This window comes from Lipophrys pholis, assembly GCF_963383615.2.
Source record: "Lipophrys pholis genome assembly, chromosome: 5".
NCBI lineage: Eukaryota > Metazoa > Chordata > Actinopteri > Blenniiformes > Blenniidae > Lipophrys > Lipophrys pholis.
Window position 1 is genome coordinate 24,244,647 of NC_137628.1, and position 23,019 is coordinate 24,267,665.

A 23,019-nucleotide genomic window follows, 5' to 3' on the forward strand; every position below is an offset into this window, starting at 1 on the left:
CTATCATCAGGTAAAATGGAACATCGCAGGAAATTCTGACTACAAATGGCTACATGTGCAAAGTGAATTTCTTCCTTGGTCTTCCTAAATGATCAATAGGAATTGGTTATAACAGTAATGAGACAGAGCAAACCGCTGGGCCCAGTGGCATAATTAAGCTAGTGTCTCCGGCGGATAGCTAATTAATAGTGGAGAGGAAATTAATGAAGAGCTTGTGGCCTGCCGCTGACAGCCAGCGGGAGTAAAATGTGGCTACGTCAGCAGAGAGGCCTGCAGCACTTCAGGTGACTGCCAAATCCTCTTCTGTCATTTAGACAGTGCCCTTTCATCATAGTTCTTATGTCACACCACTGTCGCGTGGCCACGGTATAAAACATGCGGTTTGCTACAAATGCAACCTCGGAGATCTAATCACAAACCAGATTCCCAGGAATCTGTCGATCTCTATTCTGTTGCTGAACCCTCCTCCACTGGGCACTCATCTTGCATCACTCCTCAGAATAACAGCCAAAGCTTTCTTTAGTGGTTCAGACACGTTCAGACTCTGATTTGTGAAGAGAGAAGCCTGAAGGCTACTGCCAGCTTCCTTCTCCATCATCCACAGAACCTGGAGCAGGTTTCCTCCAGACCAGGCAAAAAAAGTATCAAGCTGCTGTCCATCAGCACGGAGCACCGGCTGCGGTCAGTGTCCCGTCCCCCAAACACACTAATCCTGGGAGGAACTTATTTTGTTGGACAACATGCTGCTCATCACATTCAATCTGAACAATGATCCCAAGAGACTCTATTAAAGGTGTATGCGATGTAGCTTCAACCGCTCTCTGACTCCCAGATACGTGTCATTCTGCAGTTCTGCTTGACCAGGAGGCCCGGCAAAATGACAGTGGTTCTCCCTCCACGACACAGCGGGCTTACTTCAGAGACACATGTCGAAACAAGCTCTGCGCCACAGCTTCTGCTTCCTCCTAACTAAAGTCAACATCACTGAAAGGGACTTGTCAAACACTGAAAACATGTATCACCTTGTGATGGACAGTAAAAGGGATGAGAGAGAAAAGCTGATAATGTTCAGTTTCTATGAAATCGGTCAGGAAAAAAAGAAATAAAAAAGTCTGATCATTTTTCAGATGATCTGAATAATTCAGCAGAGGCTGTTAATGAAAGATTAGACCACCCCAGAACATCCACTGCTATTTCTATTGGGTTCAATTAAAAACGGATAAAAACCCAGTGGCTTTTAAAATAGACATTTAAGTGGGGCGGCAGGCATTAATGAAAGATAAATGCTTTTGCCCTGTGTGTACATGCACGGGATTTCCAGTGGAATAAAATGTGTGGCTATTGATTAACCTCTTTCAGGGCCCATCCTGAGAGACAAACTACATTGCAGACTCTGACCAATGCCAAGTTTGGCCAATGCAGGTTTTCTAATAGATCTGAAAAGAACCCACCCCCACCCACCTCCCTCTGCTCCAGTGTCCAGGGAACAAAGACGAATAGCTCTTTTATTGCCCTCCTTGTAACACCTCCACGCTCAGGTTCTCCATTCCCCCCCCTACTCTACCCTTTTACATCTTCTATTTGATGAATTAATATCACGTTGAATAGCCAAGTCTCACATCTCGCCGATTGTTCCCTTTTTAATCAAATCTGATTACAAAAGGCTGCTTCTGAAAGGCAAGGAGGGATACTGGGAGTATAATGAGCATGTCTGTGAGTGTGCGTGTGCGCACATGAATCTACAGGAAAATACCACACATACTGTGCAATTAATAGTTTCTCACCTGGACATGACTACAGCTCATCACATTAATTCATACATGGGTAATATACGCAAAGTAAACCATGGTGTAATTAATATTTTTCACTTAACTAAACATGAACGTTCATTATAATAACTACAGAAAATAGGATTCAACTGAGATGGCTGATATAAACTACTATTTCTGACAGATAAATGACTATATTCCAGGGGAAACATGTGAAAGGCTCGATGCAATGTGCAGTCAGTTAGCCAGGCGTAAAATTGGAGAATTTAAGCTACAGTGAGTCATTAGTAAAGTCAAATATGAAACAAAAAGCTCTGTCTCCCATGAGAATTCCTTCCGAAGTCTAATCTCTCATTCAAAGTGAATGATTTCACTTCGGTGGATTCTCAAAACTGTGCTTACCTTATCATTGCTCATGCCAGCAGATAAAACTGACCATCTTCAGCAGTTTCAGTTGTGCACTATGGCGTAAAATAAAAAAAGACTCATCCTTTTTTTTTTTTTTATCAGGACAGGCTCCCAACTATTTTCCCCATCAGCTTATCCATTTTATACCCATACCTCGCTGCTCTCCATCTTGCGTCTCCTTCTCTTTCTTGAACTGCAAACTCTGTAACTAATTGGATCTGGCACGGTCTGTAATGACTTTGCACTCTGTGGGGAGCTATGGGAAAAATCACCCTTCATTTCTTCTGGCATCACTCAAGTGACCACATACTGAACTCCAGTGACATATAGCTCCATCCTACATCCAAAGGGCAGAGACAGCACAATGTAGAGGATACTGCTGATCGCACAGCATGAGGGAGTCCTATAGATATTTTGCTCCAGACTGCACTTTTGCTCCGTGTGCACATGATAATAAATGCATGTTTGTGAAGAACGCAGTCGCACAATCTGATTTTATCCAGCCGGGCCATGTTTGTGTGGAGGTGGAGGTGTTGGTCAGTGGAGGAAACTCACCATATATATTTTTGCCATCAAGCAATCAAGGAGAGAGCTTCTTCGGTGCCACAGACTGAACTCAATCTAACATAAAAATCAATCTGGAAAATTCGTAGAGTGTCGGAGAAAACAACTCTGAAAACGTCTCAGCTTGGACCGCTGGTCTGAGCGAAGCCTCTAAATAACATCAATGTCTTGCTACAAACAAGTGCTTCTTTATGGATTTATATAGCTTTTCATGATTCAAGTATTGACGATTGATTAACGTGGTGCTTACCGTTGACTCAAGTGACAATTAGTGATCACTTATCATTGTCCAAATAAACTCATCTGTTTTGTTTATCAATGTGTTACTAGTACAAAATGTTGTTTTACTCATACTTAAAACATAACTTCAGTGTGACAGCGCAACTTGCCGTGAGATTGAGCACGATAAACATTAATATGCAGGGTTTGCTTGTTCTCCCTATGCGGGCGTGGAATGGGTTTTCTCCCGGTTTTCCATTTTTATTGGACATTATGATTTACCCCTTAGGTGTACAATTGAGTGTGTCATTGTGTTTAGCCTGTGATGGACTGGCGACATCCCTGATTGGGTGAACTGGTGTAAGAGATGGATGGATAGAGGTTCAGTGCGATGCCCAGCTTGCAGCTAAGAACTTATCAAACTATATGATAATCTTCGGGGGGAAAGTAAGCATAAGAATAAATGTGGAGAAAAATATTCACTGAGGAAAAAAAATATCCTTTTCGACCGGTCAAAATTACTTGGCACAGGACGTGAATTTCCAGTGCAATTTAAGCATGAATTGACTTTAAGTTGCCGTGTGGAAAATCAAACCCATCAGCCAAGGACAGATTCATCCGTCACTATTAATTACGACCCAGCTAAATTCATTTGTCAATTCACGGCTGTTTGCTCAGCATGTGTCTGTATTTAATCACTCAAGCTCCCTGTCAGTACATATTTTTGTGGTAAAAATCTTATTTTGTACCTTTTCTTGTCAGCTTCATATCTGCTTAGGAGCCGCTGCAGTCCGCCACACTTGAAGCCCTGGAAGTGGGCTGCAGGTGCCCCAACAGTGACAATGTCATAGAATGCATCTGTGAAAAGAGGAAATTGAGGTCAGCAGATTTGAAATACTGATGCAGCACTCTGAAAACACTGGGGGACCTTAATTTAAATGAATAGTGAATCAAGAAAACAGATTCAGTTTACCATGAAATGATTTTTCCGTCTGAAAAGAACAACCTTACAAATGCCACTAATAATTTCACTTTATTTGTGAAGCACATTTCACAACCACGGTTACAAAGTGCTTTACAAATAAAGGAACACCAACAGAAAAGTGTTTAAAACATGAAAAACAGAATAAAAAAATAAAAAATAAAACATGGGCTAAAATTTCTGAAACACAATCAATCAGAGCCGTACCAAAAAAAAAAAAAAAAAGGTTTTAAGAAGGGATTTGGGATTAGTTGGGGTTTTGACCCGGAGGATCTCAGGTAGCAATCAGGCTGAAAAGAACTTGAATGTTTCTGTAAATAAGGGGCAGACTGACCATTCAAGGATTAAAAATATAAAATAATGAAATTTCAATTAATTCTAAAACTCACAGGGAGCCAGTCAAATGCTCAAGGACAGGGACAGTGTGGTCAGTTCCTCTTGTGTGTGTCAAAAGCCTGGCAGCAACATCTTGCCTGTGATCTTTGCACATTAGGTCAAGTGATGCGAAAATAGAGAGATAGAGTAATCAAATCAAGAGAGAGTGAAAGCATGAGAGACCTTGTCCAAATCAAGAGAGATCAGAAATGATTTGAACTTTTGTGAACACCTCAGTACAACCTTGGTGAAAAATAGGGATGGAATTCAACGGTTAATAAGATAAACATCTGACTCAGTCTATATTGGATGTAGTTGTGAGTTTGTTTCTGTCTCTTGACCCAGAGATGAACTGGAGACCAGTCAGTTGGGATCAGCTGCAGCACCCATGACCCTGAATTAGATGAAGTGGCAAAGAAGATGGACCCATGGATGGATGGATGGATGGATGGATGGATGGATGGATGTTAGGGCACGATATATCTTCCTATAGAGTTTCACGTCTCACAAATCATAAAACAAACACACAAACAGTAATTATGAAGCAACAAGTATGCCACCCGCTTGCAAACAAAAGAGCCATCGCATCATTTCTGTGTCTACCAGCCCTCTGTCTCTCAGGACATCTCCTGGTCGTAATGTAGAGCACCGGTCCCATGTTAAACCAGAAGGACAGCCAATGTCACAGAGCTTCAATTCAATTTGCACACCGGCATCAAAAGTAAATAAACACTTCACAGACAGCTCGGCGGGCACAGAGGTGCTTAGAACAGACCTTGTTTTGAATGAGTAATGAAAGAAACTGACAATTAAATCAGAAGAGCAGGGAGGCAGGAGAGGGGGTGTTTGGGGGATTAAGGGTGTGGGGGGGGGGGGGGGTATTGTGGTGTGGTTTTGTGCCAGGTCAGTTAATGAACACCCCAGAGGAAGCAGGAGTCCACAACCCTGTCCACAGGAAAAATCACTTTGAGAAAAAAAAAGAGTGGAAATACTAATTATTGACAACTGTTTCTCGTCTTGTCACAGAGAAGTAAATGACAGCACGAGAATACGTCAATAGTGGTTTGATGCTGGGTCTTTGCTACTACCGCTTGCTTCTTCCATTAATTACCCCTATGCCTGGCCGTAAGACTCCCTGACCGCCACACGTCTGGCTCCTGGAGTTTTCACACATCCAGGTTTGTGTAATTGGTTCTCCCACTGCTCAGCTGCACAGAAAAACAATGGTGGGTTTTAGAACATCAAGCACAATGACCAATTTGTGCTTGATTTGCCTGCAATTGCTCTCACACCATCCGTTTCCCAATAAATCAACAATGGAACAAGGTGTTTAAGTGCCAAGGACAGCCGTGCTCTGAAAGTCAAAACTGAATGTGGCAGTCCAAATAAGAGGTTATAATTCATATTCAACCGATACAATAAGGCTTTTGAACAGGAGTAAAACATTATTTTGCTTGACCCACTGTGTGGTCTCTGAGTTGCTTTAGGCTCAGCTTTATTAAGTGAGATTTTGGGCTGCAGATGCTCAGTGGTTTTCAGTTTAGAGGCAGCCATGCAAAACAAATGAAGACTGCTCAAAGACAGAAGTGTTGCCGTTCCCTGATTTCCTTTTCCTGCTGGGTGATCAATAGACAAAATGAAAATGAATGGTTTCGCATTGTTGAGTAGATTGCATAGCCTAACTCCAGGAAATGCATCACTTCAGAAAATCAAATGGAACAATAGAGCAATTGACTGTGGTGAGAAACTAAAACTGCCCCAGCCCCGATGTCTCCTGTGCCTGACTGATTGCAATCATTTATTCTATAGAATGGCGAGTTTAGTTACAATCTTCTCTTTAGCCGCTCTCTATTTGCCGAGGCTTTATTTGTACGTAATAATTCACAGACTGCTTCAAACCGAATCTATCACATTCACTGTAACTTTTTAACTTTCCTCCTGTGACGAGCCTTATCAGAAGTGGGAGTACAAAAGACACAGAGTAAGGCCACCGAGCCATGAAGGAACATTGTTGCCTGATGTGCAGACTGTTGCTCATGTAGATTAGTGGTCTTCAAAGTTGCTGGCTCTGATGGATCAGAGAACCTGAGCAGCAGGACATGTCCAGGGGTCTGAGGAATGCCCTTTCCCAGCGTTATATTTCCCATGTTTTTCTTGCTTTCGTTTTTAACAAATTCATGATAAAAATAAATTAGTGGAAGAGAAAAACCACTCATGAGCTTATGCCATTTTTTTAAACCTGAATTTATGTATACAAGAGAGAAATTAAAATTAGAAGTCTCTTTGCAAAACCCTTAGGTCTACCAGGTCTGAAAGTTTTTTATAATAATAAAATAAAACAAATGCACGACAACAGCTCACATGAACAATTTACTTTCTGTGCTCTTTGACATTCCTGATTTTCACTTTAACATGTAAAGAAATCAGGGGAAGGATAATGCAGATTGTCCGCACAATCTACCATACTGCAAATCACACAACAGCTGAAGTAGAGTCGTTTGCAATTGAGTTAAGGTGTGAATTGGGCTCATGGAGGGTAATTATCAGACTGTCCATCAATCAGCTGACAGCCTTGTGTGAAGCCTGCTTTAATATGGCTTCCCCCATTATCCTGCCTTGACTGAAAGAAAGTTGCAGGGTTGTGTGATGACTGGATTTGACTTATTTTATCTGTCATCCCTGAGGTCTTCTTGGTGGGAATGACAGTTTATGTCATGGTTTGTCTGTCTTCAATTTCCCATCAATCACCTGGTGTTCAGTTGAAATGGAGCCCACATGCAGATAGTGAGGCAGCAGTTAGTTGCTTTTATGCAATGAGACAGTTCCAGGGCAATAACAGCCTCTGCTAGCCAGAGAGCGGCAGTGGGGAAGGCAGCTAGTGTTTCACAGTAGAAAAACGCAAAGGGCTTAATTAGCGTTTTGTCTATTTTTCAGAGGCCACGGTAATTCTCACCTTTTAGCCCAGGAAATGACCTGAAACCACTCTGTCAGAGTCCTCTGAAGAGCTCTGACAGATGGAGAAGCTAGACATAGACAGGCAGCAGTAGACGGCAGCCACTTATAGAAAAGTCATATGTATCAGAACTGTGTTTTTGCACAAGTGGACAGAAAATTAAGATCATACAGATCTTCCTTTCAGAAGGAAGTCTAAAAATACACGTAATGATCAGTCTGAAACAAGTCGAGGACATAAGTGTGATACCTGTTTTTTTGGGGCATGTCACCCTCATTCTCTGGGTGTGCAAGTTTATCGGGATGAACTCCAGAGACTTCTGGGCCTTGCAGCAGCTTGGCTTGAATGAACGACCTGAATGAACAAGAGGCAAAAACAGCAAAAGATTAAAAAAAAGAAAAACATGGCAGCTGCTCAAAAAAAAACAAGACAGAACATGATGGGGCTATCAAAGAGAAAAATACTGTGAAAACCTCTTGTCTTACAGAAATCTCCTGCTGTGTGCTACAGTTACAAAATGCTCAATTCAACATGCTTGCAAAGCAAACAGGAGGCGATTTACTTATTATAACAGTTGGTCTACTTGAGAAGTGGGAAGATCATTTTTACCCAATGAAAACACGCAAGATTCTTTTTGCAAGTAACTACAGAACTAATACAATGTATATCTACAAAAAATCTATTTAGAAGTTGTATACACAGCTGCCAACAACAACAACAACACAGCCTTCTAAATACAGACAGTGAGGAAAGCAGGGTTTGATTCCCAGTCAGGGCATGTGATGTGCACTTTGCAACCTCTCTCTGAGTATATGTGGATTTTCTCAGTCTATTCCAGCTTCCTCATACAAGCCAAGCTGACTGACCAGGATCTGCCCTGAACATTTAGTCAGAAAGGATCAGTCCCAGCTCGCCATCATCCCTATTTAGATAAAATGTGTCTGGAAGATGGATGGAAAAGTAAAACATCTCTCAGATGTGACAGCAGCGGGTGTGAATGACAGTTGTCATGCATTATAATTGAAAATATTTCTTTCACATGTGTATCTATAGACACAAATGGCTCTACTTTATCACAGAGCATGAACCAGTTTGATGTTATCATGTTCAAAAGTATAGCAAAGTTTTAATTGAGTGCCCAAAATATTCACTAATGTGCAGTGTAATCCTTTAAGCACAGGATTTTAAGCCTTTTGCAGCCATTACTTTGCTAAAACGTTCCAATTAATTTTCTCCCACTGCCAAACGATACTCTTTGTTTGTGGCTTATACTTATGAGCAGAATCTGAATTTTGCTTTGTTTGCATGACTTCTAAATGTTTAAATAGGGTAATTAGTATATTTAAAATGGAGCAAAGCTTTCAAAAGCCCTTAAACAAAAGAGGGGATTTTTTGGTGCTGTGACTGTTATAATGAAGGTACTCAGGAACAGGTACAAATGACGCTAGTATCAAAACTTTTGATTGAACCATTGTATCTGAATGATTACTTTGCGTTCGAAGAGAATGATGAGTTATCAAAAATATCCTTGTTTTGACATAGTTAACTTGAATGTGGCAGTTTACCTTGTTTCAGAAGTAGCGAAGAAAGAAAGAAAGAAACATAAAGATCAAGTGAGCAAACCACATGGCAGCAACCCACTAACTGAATCTGGACTTGACGACATGGTCAAGATGACCTGAAATCTAAATTCATTCCATCAATTGCTGATTTGCTGGTATTCCCACACTTAGTCGTCTCCACAGAATGATAAAAAAAAAAAACATCCAGTAACCCACAGATTCATGAGCTCAGGTGGTTCATCAAAGAGATCATTTCAACCTTTGAAACCTTGAAGCAGATGGACAACAGCAGCAAAAGACCAACCATATGTGATGTCTGGCAACTAAGAGATGTAAATTTGGGGGACAAGTTCATTCACATTCACCACAAATGGACAATTGTAGATAGAAAATAAAGTCTTATCTGACGAGTCTCAATCTATGCTGCAACATTCAAGGGTAGAGTCTGATTGTATTGAATATTGCATGAAACCATGAATTCATTCTCGTATTAAGAGTTCAGTGTGATTGAAACACAGATATTTAAATTTTTTCCCTTCTCATGAGGGTGAAACAGTGCGTTTGTTGAATTGCAGCCCGTAATGCATGTGAAATGCAGCTAAATTGACACTCTGCAGCACTTTTATTTGACACGCACCATAGCTCACCGTTAAGAGGACTAAATCGAGGTGTTCAAAGTCTTTCTTTCCTTGCTCATTAATTACTATTGAGGCGACAGTCCAGAATGCACCGATCCCATCCCGACAACGGGAGACTGAGGCCCCGTTTACACGGCAACGTTTCACGTGACAACACCTAATCTGTGAAAAAAACGGAGTGCGTTTACACTGCAGCAGCAGACACACTGACAACAATGTAGTTAGTATGCTGGGCCACGGGAGGGCGCTGTTGGGGGTGAGTCTCAACTATAAAACTACTGATATGGACGATAAAACTAGAATATGGACCGCGAGTCATACATGAGCAGAATTAACTCTTTTCAACGGGAAGGGAGGGGGAGAGATGCGCATGAGCAGTAACAGCGCCCCAGAGCCTCCGGCAGTCTCTGCAGGAAGGAATCGCAATCGTGAAAGAACCTTTCCACCGTGGGAGCTGGCTTAAAAACTTTGCGGATACAGTGGATACACACACTGGTGTTGTGTAAAAGTGAAGAAAGTTTTGCGGATACACTCGTATTCGTTGTCGTGTAAACGGGGCCTGAGTCGACAAAGACACTTATAAACCTTTTACAAACCGCATTTCCAACATCATTCGGCAAAACATGAAAACAAATCTCAATTAGTCCATAAATGCAGAAAACTGCTGGCAAACCCAAGCTGAAATGTGTTACCTCAAATATGGATGAGGGCGACAGCATAGTAGTTTTTTATAAACACCGAAAATCAGTCATGTCTTCTTACCTTCTTCTTACCAGCAGCTTGTTGGTATTGAGTAAATGAATGTAAACAGATGCTATTTCTAACTAATGAATGTACATTCTCTTCATTAAATGTGTTAAAAAACAAAACAAAATGTGAGCGCTTTCTGTAGCAGAAAGATCAGTCTAAGTGCACTCACTGTTTGGTATGAGGGAAGCATTTGAACAATCAATAATTCATGCAGCACAAGATTACCTTTTTGTTATTGGCTCATCTAATGTCTACCAGATGTTGAAAGGTTTAGTCCCAAGTGTCAGAGATGTGGTCATTAACTCAACGGGATGAGGAGCTAATAGGTTTGATAACAGCTCTTTGAGCCTGCTCTTAGGGACACAGGTGCTTTCGGCTAAATGCTGATTTCAGCTTAAAAGCGTTCCTCGCAGTTAGGGGGTAGTATTTATCAGCTTCACTATAGTTTGTTAACACTTGCTCATGGCCACTGAAAGCACGAGCACTGCGTGTGCAGCTGAGAAAATCGGGAATTTTATTAGTTTCTGCAGTTCGGAGATTGTAACCTGCAGTTTGCACTGGGCAAATGGAAACGTTGACCTGATAATGGTGAGGGAGGAAATGTCAAAGGGGTGACAGATGTTGCAAAAAAATATTCCCATGATGGGCCGCAACTATTTGCTGGAGATTTCACATGAATCATTTCAAAAAATGCTCAAAAAGCTCATTGTGAAGAGTAAAACTTAAAAGATCACCAAAATCAGCTGTTTTGCCCCTGGGGACTATTAAAAACTATTGGCTCTGTTGTCATCCCGGCTCAGTGGGCTCTCGGTGTCAGCTGTGGTACTCTGGGGACCCGACTAATCGAGCGAGTGACCGTCGCAGGTTAGATGAATTAGCCATATCAGATCCCCATCTGTTTGCCCAGGTGGGCTGGCTATGTGACAGAGGGAATGGATGCCAACATCTCGCCACTATCTCTTCTTTTTAATCTTTTCTGTCATTTCTTTGCTCTTAGCTACTTCTCTGTCTTCCTTTAAATCCTTCAAAAGATGAGCAACCGATATCTTATGCATTTAGAAACGTCTGACTGGATCCCCGAGGGCAAGCTGCAGAGAGACGACATCACAGACAGCGGGAACCAGCCACTAAAAACACTGTGATTGAGGTCTGTCACATGCAGGCTTGACGTTAGATACACATATGGATACACACGAAGCCTTCCGTCTGTACTCAGCGTTCATTTCATCCCTACTTCTGTCCATCTCCTGGAAGCTCAGGGACACGGACCAACAGAGCAGTATCACCAGTAACCGTGGAGGTAGTGTGGCCAGTGAGTGCAACTGATCGATTGAGACACAAAGAAGAGACAAGGCAGAGCTTTTTGAGGACAAGTTGTGCGAGTTGGATAATTCCACTTTTACCAAAATTCTCTCCTTATCACCACCCACTGTTCTCCTTCAGCAACAGTCATTTCTCTCATTTGTTACAGCAGAGAAAAGTATACTACGTCCTCCAAACACGATGCATTCAATGATTTCAATTACCAACTGCTGCTGGTGAACTGCCTCTGTTTTGTTCTCAAAAGTTGCATTATTGCAGTCTCCTCTATTATTGGCATGTTTGTTGTTTACTACTTTGTTGCCATAGAAATTGTTGCCAGGGACTCCTGACTCACAGCAGCCCTCGAGTGAAGGAAGGGCGTAACGTGGATGCCTGCGTAAAGACAGCGTAGACGTGTAAGGGCAGTAACAAAAACATTCTTTGAAACAGACGTATTCATTCCCGTGCATATGCAGAGCATATTCAAAAGTTGAATTTCTGGATGTTTACCTACTTCTCCATGACAAACCTGTGGGTAGGTAGGATATACAAGATATATATTTTTATCTATTGACGTCACCTGCAGTCAAAGCTCTACACATTGGACAATGCAAAACATATTTACAGTAGTCTCTACAAAGCAACTTAGGAGAAGGATGATCTTCACTGCAACAAATTCTGAACAGCCTGTGTGCTATACTACCCACTCTGTTAGACTAACAACCAGTAGAAGACAACAACATAATGTGGTCACTCTGTAGATATGGCGAAAAAAAAGGAAAATAGTAGAAAACTTAAAGCAGACATTCATAGTTACTTTTATGTGCAAGAAAATAGTGCAGAGAATTTTGTTGTTTGGAAGATGGAGAGGATCCCACAGGGAAGAATCAAGCACCGCCAGCTGGTGCAGATAGCAATGCTGAGTTGCCCCCATGCCGGGTAAAACTGGTGGAGCCGCTGCAACAAGCGTGCACTCATGGAGGCTGAAGTTTAATTTTATACAGGCCAGTTTCTTTTGGATTAAGTGGCTGATCTACAGAGGAAGAGGCAAAAAAGGTATGTATTGTTATGTTGAAGCCTTGAGCTACACACAGACAGAAAAGTGCTAAAGACAATGCTCTTAATTATTGTAATGCATTCCAAACTGGGATCTCAAAGAAGACACTAACACACTAACACCAATCATAACTCGAACAAAAGCCATTGGAAACAACATACAGTCAAAGCTATCATCTTTGGCCTTGAGTCCATCTCACCAACATGTTACAGCCTAACTGACTCTCTCGCTCAATCTGATCTTTATCGGCAGACGTAAAGGTCTAAAAACAAACAAGTCAAGTCATGGACCATCTCACCAAAGATAGAAGACAGTGTTTCAGAACTAGCATCCTACCACAGTGTCTACACCCAGGGCTTTCAATGCCAGGGCTAAAGTCATTGGTTAGTGGTTAGTACCTGTAGAAAATCAGAAAGTGGCTTCAGACTACAGTGTGCCAAAGTAATCATGTTGACCACTGGTGCTTTTCGTCCCTTCTGAACATAAAAAGTACAACACAGCATCAGCTTGGGTTTTCTTTGGACACGCACGAGCAATTTCCAAAAGATTTTAACAATAACATGGTACAAGCAGGTTGGATTTATGAACAGACCATCTTTCCAGTTGTGAAATACCCTTTTAAGCATGTTAAAGGGGTTCGCCTCCATGGTCCTATGGTGCTGGGAGCACAGCAGCCTTTTTCAATCAATCGACAGTGATAACGTGCTGTAGACACAGAGGAGAATAGGACACATGCTGTGAGCTGTGGAATCAGCTGGAGAGAGGGAGAATTGAACAAGCAAGTCAAGCCCGACACAACATTTTTCCTCATTCAACCAAGTTATGGCTTTTAACGTTCTGATCATTATTTTTACCTTTTAAATCTTGTAAAGAACTTCACTGCTTGCCATCCACACCTGGAGGCAGCCGACCACAGACACCACTGTTCTGATACAGGTCTTGCAGAGTGAATGTGAGATTTCGGGTTTCACGTCCACCTGTCTTACTATCTGTACAAAACCCAGGCTTTAATGCCTACTACAAAGATATATGGTGCTCTTATAAACACACGATTCTGGCCTCTGAGCTTTAGTCCTCCCAAAGGTGAAGCTTTCTTGATGTGCATTGGCTACAAACGGGATGAGTGACAGCTTTGTGCAGCTCGTGCTAATGGTTTGACAGACAATACATTAACTGGATCATGTCAGTGCCTTTATGTAGCTGTCTGGTAAACAATGAAAGGAGGGATGATCAATTTATTAATGGAACAGTTGTTAGAGCTTTCCCAGAGGTTAATGCATCATTAAAATTGGACAAAAAGGAATCACGAAGAGCACTGAGTCTGACCATGGGGGCTCCATAATTTGCCGTTTTCCAATCATCATTATTACATAACATGCAGTTTCTTGAACTTGGTTAAAAAAAAATTATTAATAAAACATCTGTTAAAATTCATTTTTGAACATCTGACCCATGAAACACACAGAACACTGATTCCTCTCTGCACATGAAAATCCTTCTGACTCATTAGTGGCCACTGCTAATATGTGTGTTTTCTTTTTTTAACTTAATATGTATGCACAAATGATCACATTTAATGAGCACATTGCAAACCTACATTATGTGATCACTTAATCTAATCTAATTAAAAACGTGGAAAATGCTATATGTCTAGCTAATGGAACCATCTGGTATTTATTATCCTTCTATCATTTTTTTTTCGGTGTGTTTTTTTTAACCTCAAGACTTAATATGAATGTATATCATATTAGAATATGATGTACATTTCTATATTTAAGCATAGCATTGATCAGAGTTAAATGCGGTTTCTACATTAGAGCGTTTTCAAGGTAAGAACTTATTTATTCATCTTCTAAAAGGTCCTAATGTGTGTATGCAGGTGGGTAATAGGGCAGCCAGGCCCACTGCCTTCATTTTAATGAACTACTTTTCTGATGAACACTCAGTCTGCACATTTGTCACCATTTGTTTATCCTGGTAATTATGTTTTCAATCCTTGTCTCCCCTTGTCTTTGCTCCCCCACTCAAACTCCTCCACAGTCTGTCTCTTTTTGTCTCATCTCTCATCCTTTTTTAATCATATTAGTTATCAATAATTAATCTGCAGCAGCTTGCCAACCCAGCTTATTTAGCAATGTCTGTCATCCTGTTAAGTTAATGCAGAACTGGATTAGAGTGGCAGGAGGGGCCGAGCATCCTGTGTGTTATTGCTGCATCTGGGCCATGCAAGGGGACTTGTCAGGAACCATAATGACCAAAGCCACATTATCCATTCCCTCAGCTCCCTCCCCCGTCAGAGCACAGACACGCAGCACAGAGGCTTAACCATCTTTATTTCTTATCAGCTGGGCAGAGCGAAAAGCAACAGAGACAAATATCTCATTATGGGGATGAGAGTAAATCAGTGTAAAATTAATCAGCAGCCATAATGTTCATGAAAAAGATAGTATGGTAAACAATGCATTGGAAGAGACCACGGAGGGGGAGAGCAACAAATTCAGAATGACTGGTCAGTCCCTGAGCTTTCCTTATACTTGTTAGGATTTTCAATAGTTACATTTTAATGAGGTCAGTTGTGGACGAAGGACGACAGTGCATCATGAACACCTTGTATCTGTCGTTGTGAATAATCAAATGAGACGGTGTCTTCAGGGCTTGAGTATATCGGTAAGGACAACACCTTTAAAGTTTTTGCTTTTAAGTGTTGAACAACACGCAGCACATCACATCCACACTATCTCATGAAGACTTAAATTTTGTGGATTAATTACTTGTTCAATTGTTGAAAAATAAGAAACAGTGTAATTAATTAAAGACCTCTCATTATAGCCAACCAGGTGAAATAATTCAGTTATTTGAAATATTTGCAAACATTTTCCAGCAAGAATTTCCATATGAAACTGAACGCTGGCTATGAGCAGACGAGAGACTGTTCGCACAGAATGTGTGTTTTTATATGTCGACTTCATGCTTAACAAGTGTATGGGCACACGCACATTTTCAGTTGCCCCTGCTAAAACCTGCGTTTCCATGGAAACTCTTTGAAAGCAAGTCCTCTCTGAGCTCACCATTGACACAAATCACCCAAAATCCAGACTTTGGTTCAAAGATGTCTTTTCCTTTTGGATTTAACCAAGAGGTTTGGAGTTACTACAGTGATTTTGAGCCCTGTCATTAAGTGCCACACTCCCGTAGTTATTTCTAATGTCACTGTATTCAGGAACCATCCATCACAGTCGGAGACTTTCTTCATTCCCATGCACACACCTATGCAACCACGCACCGGCCTTATTTTTTTCTTTTTGTTTGCAGTTTTTTCTCTAAAAAACAAAACAAAAGTAAAGGCTTTTCATCTTCGAATTTCAAAACAAAGTGCAATTCAATGACTTTTGGTTCAAATAGTAAATATGTGGGCTCAGCTATCGTCGTAAGATTCAGCACTGTGTGCAGCCGTACCAGTGATCTTGTCCAGTTCAGCCAATGTCTCCTGGTAAGAGCTGATGATACCTCCATATCGTGTCATCACTTCCTTCCTCAAGTTGTCCCAGTGAGGTGAGAGCTCCCCGAGTTCCCGCAGATCCTGTACCCTGCAAATGAAGACAAACCTGTGAGGACTCCCTGGATTGCAGATGTATAGATTTCACAACACAACCAGTTATATGGGAGAACAGACCTGAGTAAGTTAAATCATTTGGCATGTGTGTTTCTCAGAACTATGACTCCAAAGCAGTTTATAAGATCTAGAAAATTTCATCGCTACCAGAAAGCAGAACAATCATGCTTTGCACCCTTATGCTTGTAATCAGAGGCCCCAAGGAGTTCTGCAGTGCAACCATCCAATCACATACAAGAATTACCAACATGTCACACAATCACTCAAAGAGAGACACCAATATAATAACATTTCTTTTGAATGCATAACACAACACGATAAAAGATTATAGAAAACTGTGGTGAACCAGAGACACAAGTTCACGTAATGAAAAATTAACATGAGCTCATGTCATATCATGAAGCATCCTGTTGAGAGACATAGACATATTTATGAGCCTTTCATAGCTGGTGACTGCTTCTCTCTTGCACGTACCAGTCCTCTCATTAATCTATTACACAGTCTTCTAATCCTGGCTGGTGTCAGTGGAGGAGGCAGCTGTTTATCCTTCAGTCGAACCTGCAGCCAAAGGCCAAAATCGCCTTTATCTGTTTGTATTTTAAGGACAATTGAAGCAATGCACGAGTGTGGACTTGTCTTCATGCTTGTTTGTGTTTGCACTCAATTTTTTTGTCCAACTAGGAGCCACAGCTTATTTTACTGGACAATCATTTGCATATGAAAAGCCCCGCTGACGGACAGATATTCAGAAACCAGCCCACAAGTACCCACTGAAATTTAAATCGCATTCATTTTATATAAATTAGAGGTTGAAGAAGGTTTTGCGAATTATTCGGGATAAGTGATACCAACATGCATTGCTTATATGATAATTTGTCCTATTTTATACAACGTATAAAACTCTGTGTCTGGAAATTAAAGGGTACATGTCTATTGTTGGTTCGATTTATTGTGAAGACGAGTTATAATTCATTGACTGCATAATGCAGTGTTTTGTTCTTGTGCTATAACAAAGCATTTGGTGCAGATAAGCCTCTGCAGATTATATCCTTGTTTCTTCCAGGTAAATAAGTTATTTTTAGATTACTTTGAAGTGTTTCAAAACAGTGTGGCAGAAAAAAAGATGCCAGGCAAAGAGAGAGAAAGAGGAGCGGGAACGATGGAGTGAGAGGGACTTTCAAGTCAAGGTCCTACAACGTGCAGACCCAACCCACCACATTTAAAATCATATTTTTCTGCGCAAAAACAACAAACCAAAATCCTAAAACCCTTCATCTACTCATGGCGTCTGATGGAGTTCTTCCCAGCTTACACTGGATGAGAGGTGGTACACACCCCGGACCCGCTAAATCACACAGGACACAATGCGGACGTTTTATCTCGTCAAAGATGGGTCTTAAAACAGTGGTCACACTGAAAAAAAAAACCAAAACAATTAAAATGTGTTACTTCACGGTGTGATTTATGTTAATCTGCGCTATGGTTCAACACAGTAGGCCTTTCGTTTAACATATATACCAAACATTTCCAAATGGGGATGAGAATATAACTTTTTTTAGTTCAGCTACGAACAGCAGAACAGGATGTCTAAAAAAAGGTGGATCACAAATGAAACATTTTTCTCATCTACCGGCTCTTCCTTGTTCTGAACAAACTTGCAGCTTGAAAGCAGCTCCAGGCAGAGAGGCGCCACATGCTGGGAAACTCAGCCAACACACTCTGCAGGTGGTTGTAAGTAACTTGTGCTTATGGCATAGGAAGCTAGAAAGGATGCTTTCTGGCCAAGTAAGTATATTTCAGATTACCACGAGGAGAGAACGCACAGAGCAATATGGGCAACAGGACTGGGCATATAAAGTCAGGTTGTTTTTGAGACAAATTTTACTTTTGGAGCCTCGGCGGTGTTGAAAAACATGTTAAGCTTTAAAGGGAATTAAATAAAAGAAAAGCAGTAAATATACATCTTTATTTTAAAATGAGCTAAGTGGACCCAACAATCAGAAAAGGCTCTTCCTTATATATATATATATATATATATATATATATATATATATTTATATTTTATATAAATATAAAAGCATGCACTTAATGGAACTTTCTAACAAAAGGAGAAATAGATCTTGTCAACTACTATGGTGTGAAAATTTTGAAACTATTAAGACTGAAAAAAAAATACAACAAGCCATTATACAAAGATAATGGTTGTGTCACGACAACAATGTGGCACATTTCCCATCTCCTTCACATTTCTTGGTGGGTACCATTAAATGTATCATTCCCATTGAATCCGTTTATTTTGAAGTGGCCCTTACGACCACAAATGCACCACTTTACCCAATCAAAGGGGGCAATCCTTCAACTCCCACATTAAACAAATCTGCAGGACTGCCTTTTTTCACCTACGTAATATTTCCAAAATTAGAAACATGCTGACTCAGAGTGATGCCGAAAAACTAATCCATGCATTTGTTACTTCGAGAGTAGACTCTTGCAACTCCCTACTATCAAGGTGTCCAAATAATTGCTTAAGAAATCTTCAATTGATTCAAAATGCTGCAGCAAGAGTCCTGACAAGAACCAGCATAGGAGATCACTGACCTCTCTTCATTGGCTCCCGGTTAAATCTAGAATATAATTTAAAATCCTCCTTCTAACTTATAAAGCTCTTAACAACCAGGCTCCATCATATCTTAAAGAACTGTTAGTCCCATATCTCCCCAGAAGAACACTTGGTTCTCAGAGTGCTGGCTTACAGGAGGTTCCCAGGTTTTCTAAAAGTAGAATGGGAGTTAGAGCTTTCAGCTCTCAGGTTCCTCTTATGTGGAACCATGTCCCAGTTTCAGTTAGGGAGGCTGAAACTGTCTTTACTTTTAAGGCCAGACTCAAGACTTTTCTATTTACTAAAGCTTAGGGTTAGGGATGTTTCAAAACACTTTCAAACACTCACTCTCTACCGCTCTCTTTACACCTCTCTACCAAACCAGGGTCTGTTTCTCGTCGACTACCCAAACCAAACCTCTATCCCCTCACCCCAACCGGGCAGCAGAAAGCCGCCACCTCTGAATCTGGTTTCTGCAAAAGTTTCTTCCTGTTCGTGGGAGTTTTTCCTTTCCACAGTCGCAAATAAATCTGCTTGCTCATGTGGATTCGTTGGGTTTTTCTCTTTTCTCTGTTAAAAGCACCTAGAAATGACTGTGTTGTATTTGGTACTATATAAATAAAGTTGAAATGAATTGAATGTTCTCACAGTCCCTGATTTTAAATGCACATGTTACATAGAACTCGGTGGTTGCAATGGTCTTAGTCACATGTGATCTGTATGCTGAGGCAATACCTCTCTGGCACTGCTATTTGTACTTCACAGAGTCAAACTGCACTATTATTCCAAAGTAGACCTGTTACTTTATTCCTGGAGTGCACGCAACATACAATGGACTCTTATTCAAATAAAAGGTGGTAAACTGTACTGGATGTACTGTCACTCCATTAATTCAGAGTGTAGAAAGAGTAACGACAGGATACAGGCAAGTATAGGTTGATTAAACATACATGTTTACAAAGGCGGCACAATCTTTAGTCTTGCCTCTAATATTTAGGAGGTATTTTCCAGATTTACGTGTCGGAAGGTAAAAACACCAGTTGTGAAGGTATAAGTGTTTTAGAGATGAAATACTGGATTATTTTTAAAATCTACTAAGTGATGAGAACTATTTGCTTGTTGTTTGGGGGATTTTATTGTTTTTGTTGTCAATGTCATTCTGTTAGAGTTTTGTTGTTGCGGATACTAGTCACATTAGTTACATTTAATCTTTCTCAAAGTGGTTGGTAATTGTATTTGAATAAGTATACCTTTGGAATGAACAGAAAAACACATCAATAAAATAGGAATATATAACAAATAATAATTACATTTTTGAATGATAACACATCCCGACTGAATGATAGACATTCAAATTGTGTGTAGCTCAACAATGTTTAACCCTTCCATAGGGTAATTATTGAAACACTTGGGAACAGAAAATGTGTGTTCTTAAAACATTTAAATAATAATCTAAGAATACACACACCATTATATGACAATGTAATAGAATCAAACTGCTTGGTGAGGGTAACACTGATGAAAATCATTACTTTCGTTTATACTTACTTTCATATATAACAGAGAAAAAATGTCTGACATCCTGTGGTCACACTTTTAGACAAACTTGACAACAATATTTGAGAGAAATAGGCTATTTGTGTAGCTATAAAAGGTGTTATTAGTTGAGTTCAGCATCCCAGAGTCCCGGCCATGGGAAACGATCACCTCAACAGGTCCGTTTGGTTGCGATTTGAAACATTTCTTGACAGCTCAATGGACAAACCAAGAGCTGTTTGCAAATTGCGTAAACTTGAGTTTAAACATGACATGACATTTGAATCATTCAAAATAGTTTTAAAATGTTAAATCATTTATATTTGAATGAACTGGATCCTCTAGTTTAGGATTTTGTTGGGGGAAGGGTGTGTGCTGTTGTTATTGGATTTCATTCTCAAATGAAGTTTACTGAATGAATGTTATCTGTTGTTATTGGAGTATTTTCTGAAAAACACTAAGATCAGGGGGAAGCCATACACTATTAGGATTACTTCACTGAAACAATTCATATTCACGTTACTTTGTACTCTACAGAGACTGAAAATGATGATGGAATATTGCAGAATGACAGAATTTTAAAGTTGAAAATTGTCACAATTCTTTGACAAAAAATGTGCAATGATATAAAAAGTAAGACTTTAATCTAATAGCCAGATAAATTAATTAAACATTTGCTCTAAACTGATAGGCAGGGGGAAAGTTTTTTAAATAACACAGTACATTATGCAATCAGTTATAGTTTTCAAACGAGTTTCATCCTGATTGTTCTCCGTCAGTAGTTGGTCTATATTGATTTTTGCCAGGCTTGGGTTGAATTAAGAAAAAAATTGGTTCAAAAGTGGCCATCTGTATCCTGGCATGCGCCAAACAAGCCAATCAAACCCTTCTGAACAGCAGGTCTCAGTCGCCTTCCCAACAGTCTCTGCTTAAGTTTATCTGAAGTGTAAATGAAACAGAGCAAAGATTGAAACGAACAGGCATTGAAACCGATATGTCATTGTCTTTGTTGGGATTGGAGAGGAATTCTGGCCACTTTCTTTATAATCTACACATTTCTAAGACTACTGTGATCCTCGAGGCCAGTGGTTATCAACTCTTGTTCTTTTCTTTTGGAGGTCCTCCAGAATGACTTTGGAAAAAAATGCTTGCAGACCCCCTCACTGATCGCTCTCTTGCCTCCCTCTGATCCCTGGCACCCCTCACCGGGGTCCCAGAGCAAATGTCAGGAACCACTGTTCAAAGCAGTAACAACACCAGTCTCACAATAATCCCACATGTGGATTCAGGTCTGCACACAGCAGGTTTCGACACTTCGTATCTACGTAGATGTCACCCTCTGTTAATCTTGTTTGCTTTAAATGAGGATTTAAATATTTTTAGGAATTAGAGTTGTGCTCGATTTGGTCCAGTGTTGCAATTGCTTTCTTTGCTATTTGTTGTTCTTTTCTTTGGGCAGTAAGAATTGTTTTTAAAAGATCAGAAAAAAAGAACTCATTGAGAAAAAGGAAGATACAAAAGCATTTGCTAAAGATAAAGTGAGTAATCTTTAAAATAAACGTGGACAGTGAATAAATGTGGGATAAAGTAAGAATGGCGGGAGAGTTTTTAATAATTTACTCTGAGAGACACTAAAGGACAAAAGTCAAATAGAGTAATGAGTCGCCAATGTCCCAGCCAGAGTGAGACAGCACCAAAGAGAATAGACAGTCACGCAGGCACCTTTATTCCGTGGTGTGTTATTGTGCCTGTTAACTTTAATCACACAGGGTTTTGTGTGAGGTCAATAAATCAGGTGAAAAGGTTAAAAGAAACAACAAATGTTTCTCTCACAATACATTCATGTGGCTCTGGAAAAAACACGTCTCTGTCCAATAAGAACAGTCATTAATAGGAATACAAAATGCATTGAGCAAGGTGAAACAAAGAAGGTCAGAATGCCAACTGTAAGATCTCACCACACAAACACAGCACTTGTTAATTAACACAAATGTTTTTTTTATTATTATTATAAATGAGAAACCGGACGGCGCTTAATGAATGAAGTTTCATCTACACCCACACACTTCACTCCACATGCATTCATTATCTTGATACGCACGCACGCACGCACAAACTTCACTGCGGGGATGGGAAGAATCCACCACCTCTGTGTTCTCAGACTTAGATTGGAACATGAGTGTGAACATCAAAGCTAACAAATGAAGAAATATCCAAGGTTATCACACGATGGTAAAGCAAACTAAGCTACCGACCATCTGCTGCTGGCACTAACAACTTTTTCAGCAGTAACTGAATCATTAAAGACTCTTGAGCCCGCACCACTGTGAGCTTGGCTGACAGAATGGGCTAAATGGAGAGGCACCGTGGAGAAAGACAACATTTAAAGAGGATTAAAGGAGAGGTGCTTAAACGACTGAGCTGGAGATATGGTACATATGCCTGCTCATATAAACAAACATAGCATATGGTAGTCATGGTTTGGAGCCCGCTGAGTGCTTATGAGCTGCAGTGTACAGATAAGACATTTAATAAATATTCCATGATTGTCTTCCATATTTAGTTGTGATTCAAATTAGCAGCTCACGTTCTATTTAGAAACGAAGTGGGGTGAGACATGCAGGAGAGGGAAGAAGGAGCCGCGGTCTGGTCTGAGAAGAGAATGGATTCCAGTGCATCTGTTTGACAGGTA

At 40.4% G+C, this 23,019-nt stretch overlaps 1 protein-coding gene across 5 annotated transcripts in view; it reads right to left on the reverse strand.

Moving 5' to 3' along the window:
- Positions 1 to 23,019, reverse strand: part of inpp4b (inositol polyphosphate-4-phosphatase type II B) — a 122,937-nt gene that overhangs the window by 33,949 nt on the left and 65,969 nt on the right. For all 5 annotated transcript variants that reach the window (XM_080463240.1, XM_080463244.1, XM_080463243.1 and 2 more), the window contains 3 exons: positions 16,036 to 16,166; positions 7,520 to 7,624; positions 3,710 to 3,818 (listed from right to left, as the gene is read on the reverse strand). In XM_080463240.1, the coding sequence (XP_080319366.1) occupies positions 3,710 to 3,818; positions 7,520 to 7,624; positions 16,036 to 16,166 (345 nt within the window). The remainder of the gene's footprint in view (positions 1 to 3,709; positions 3,819 to 7,519; positions 7,625 to 16,035; positions 16,167 to 23,019) is intronic.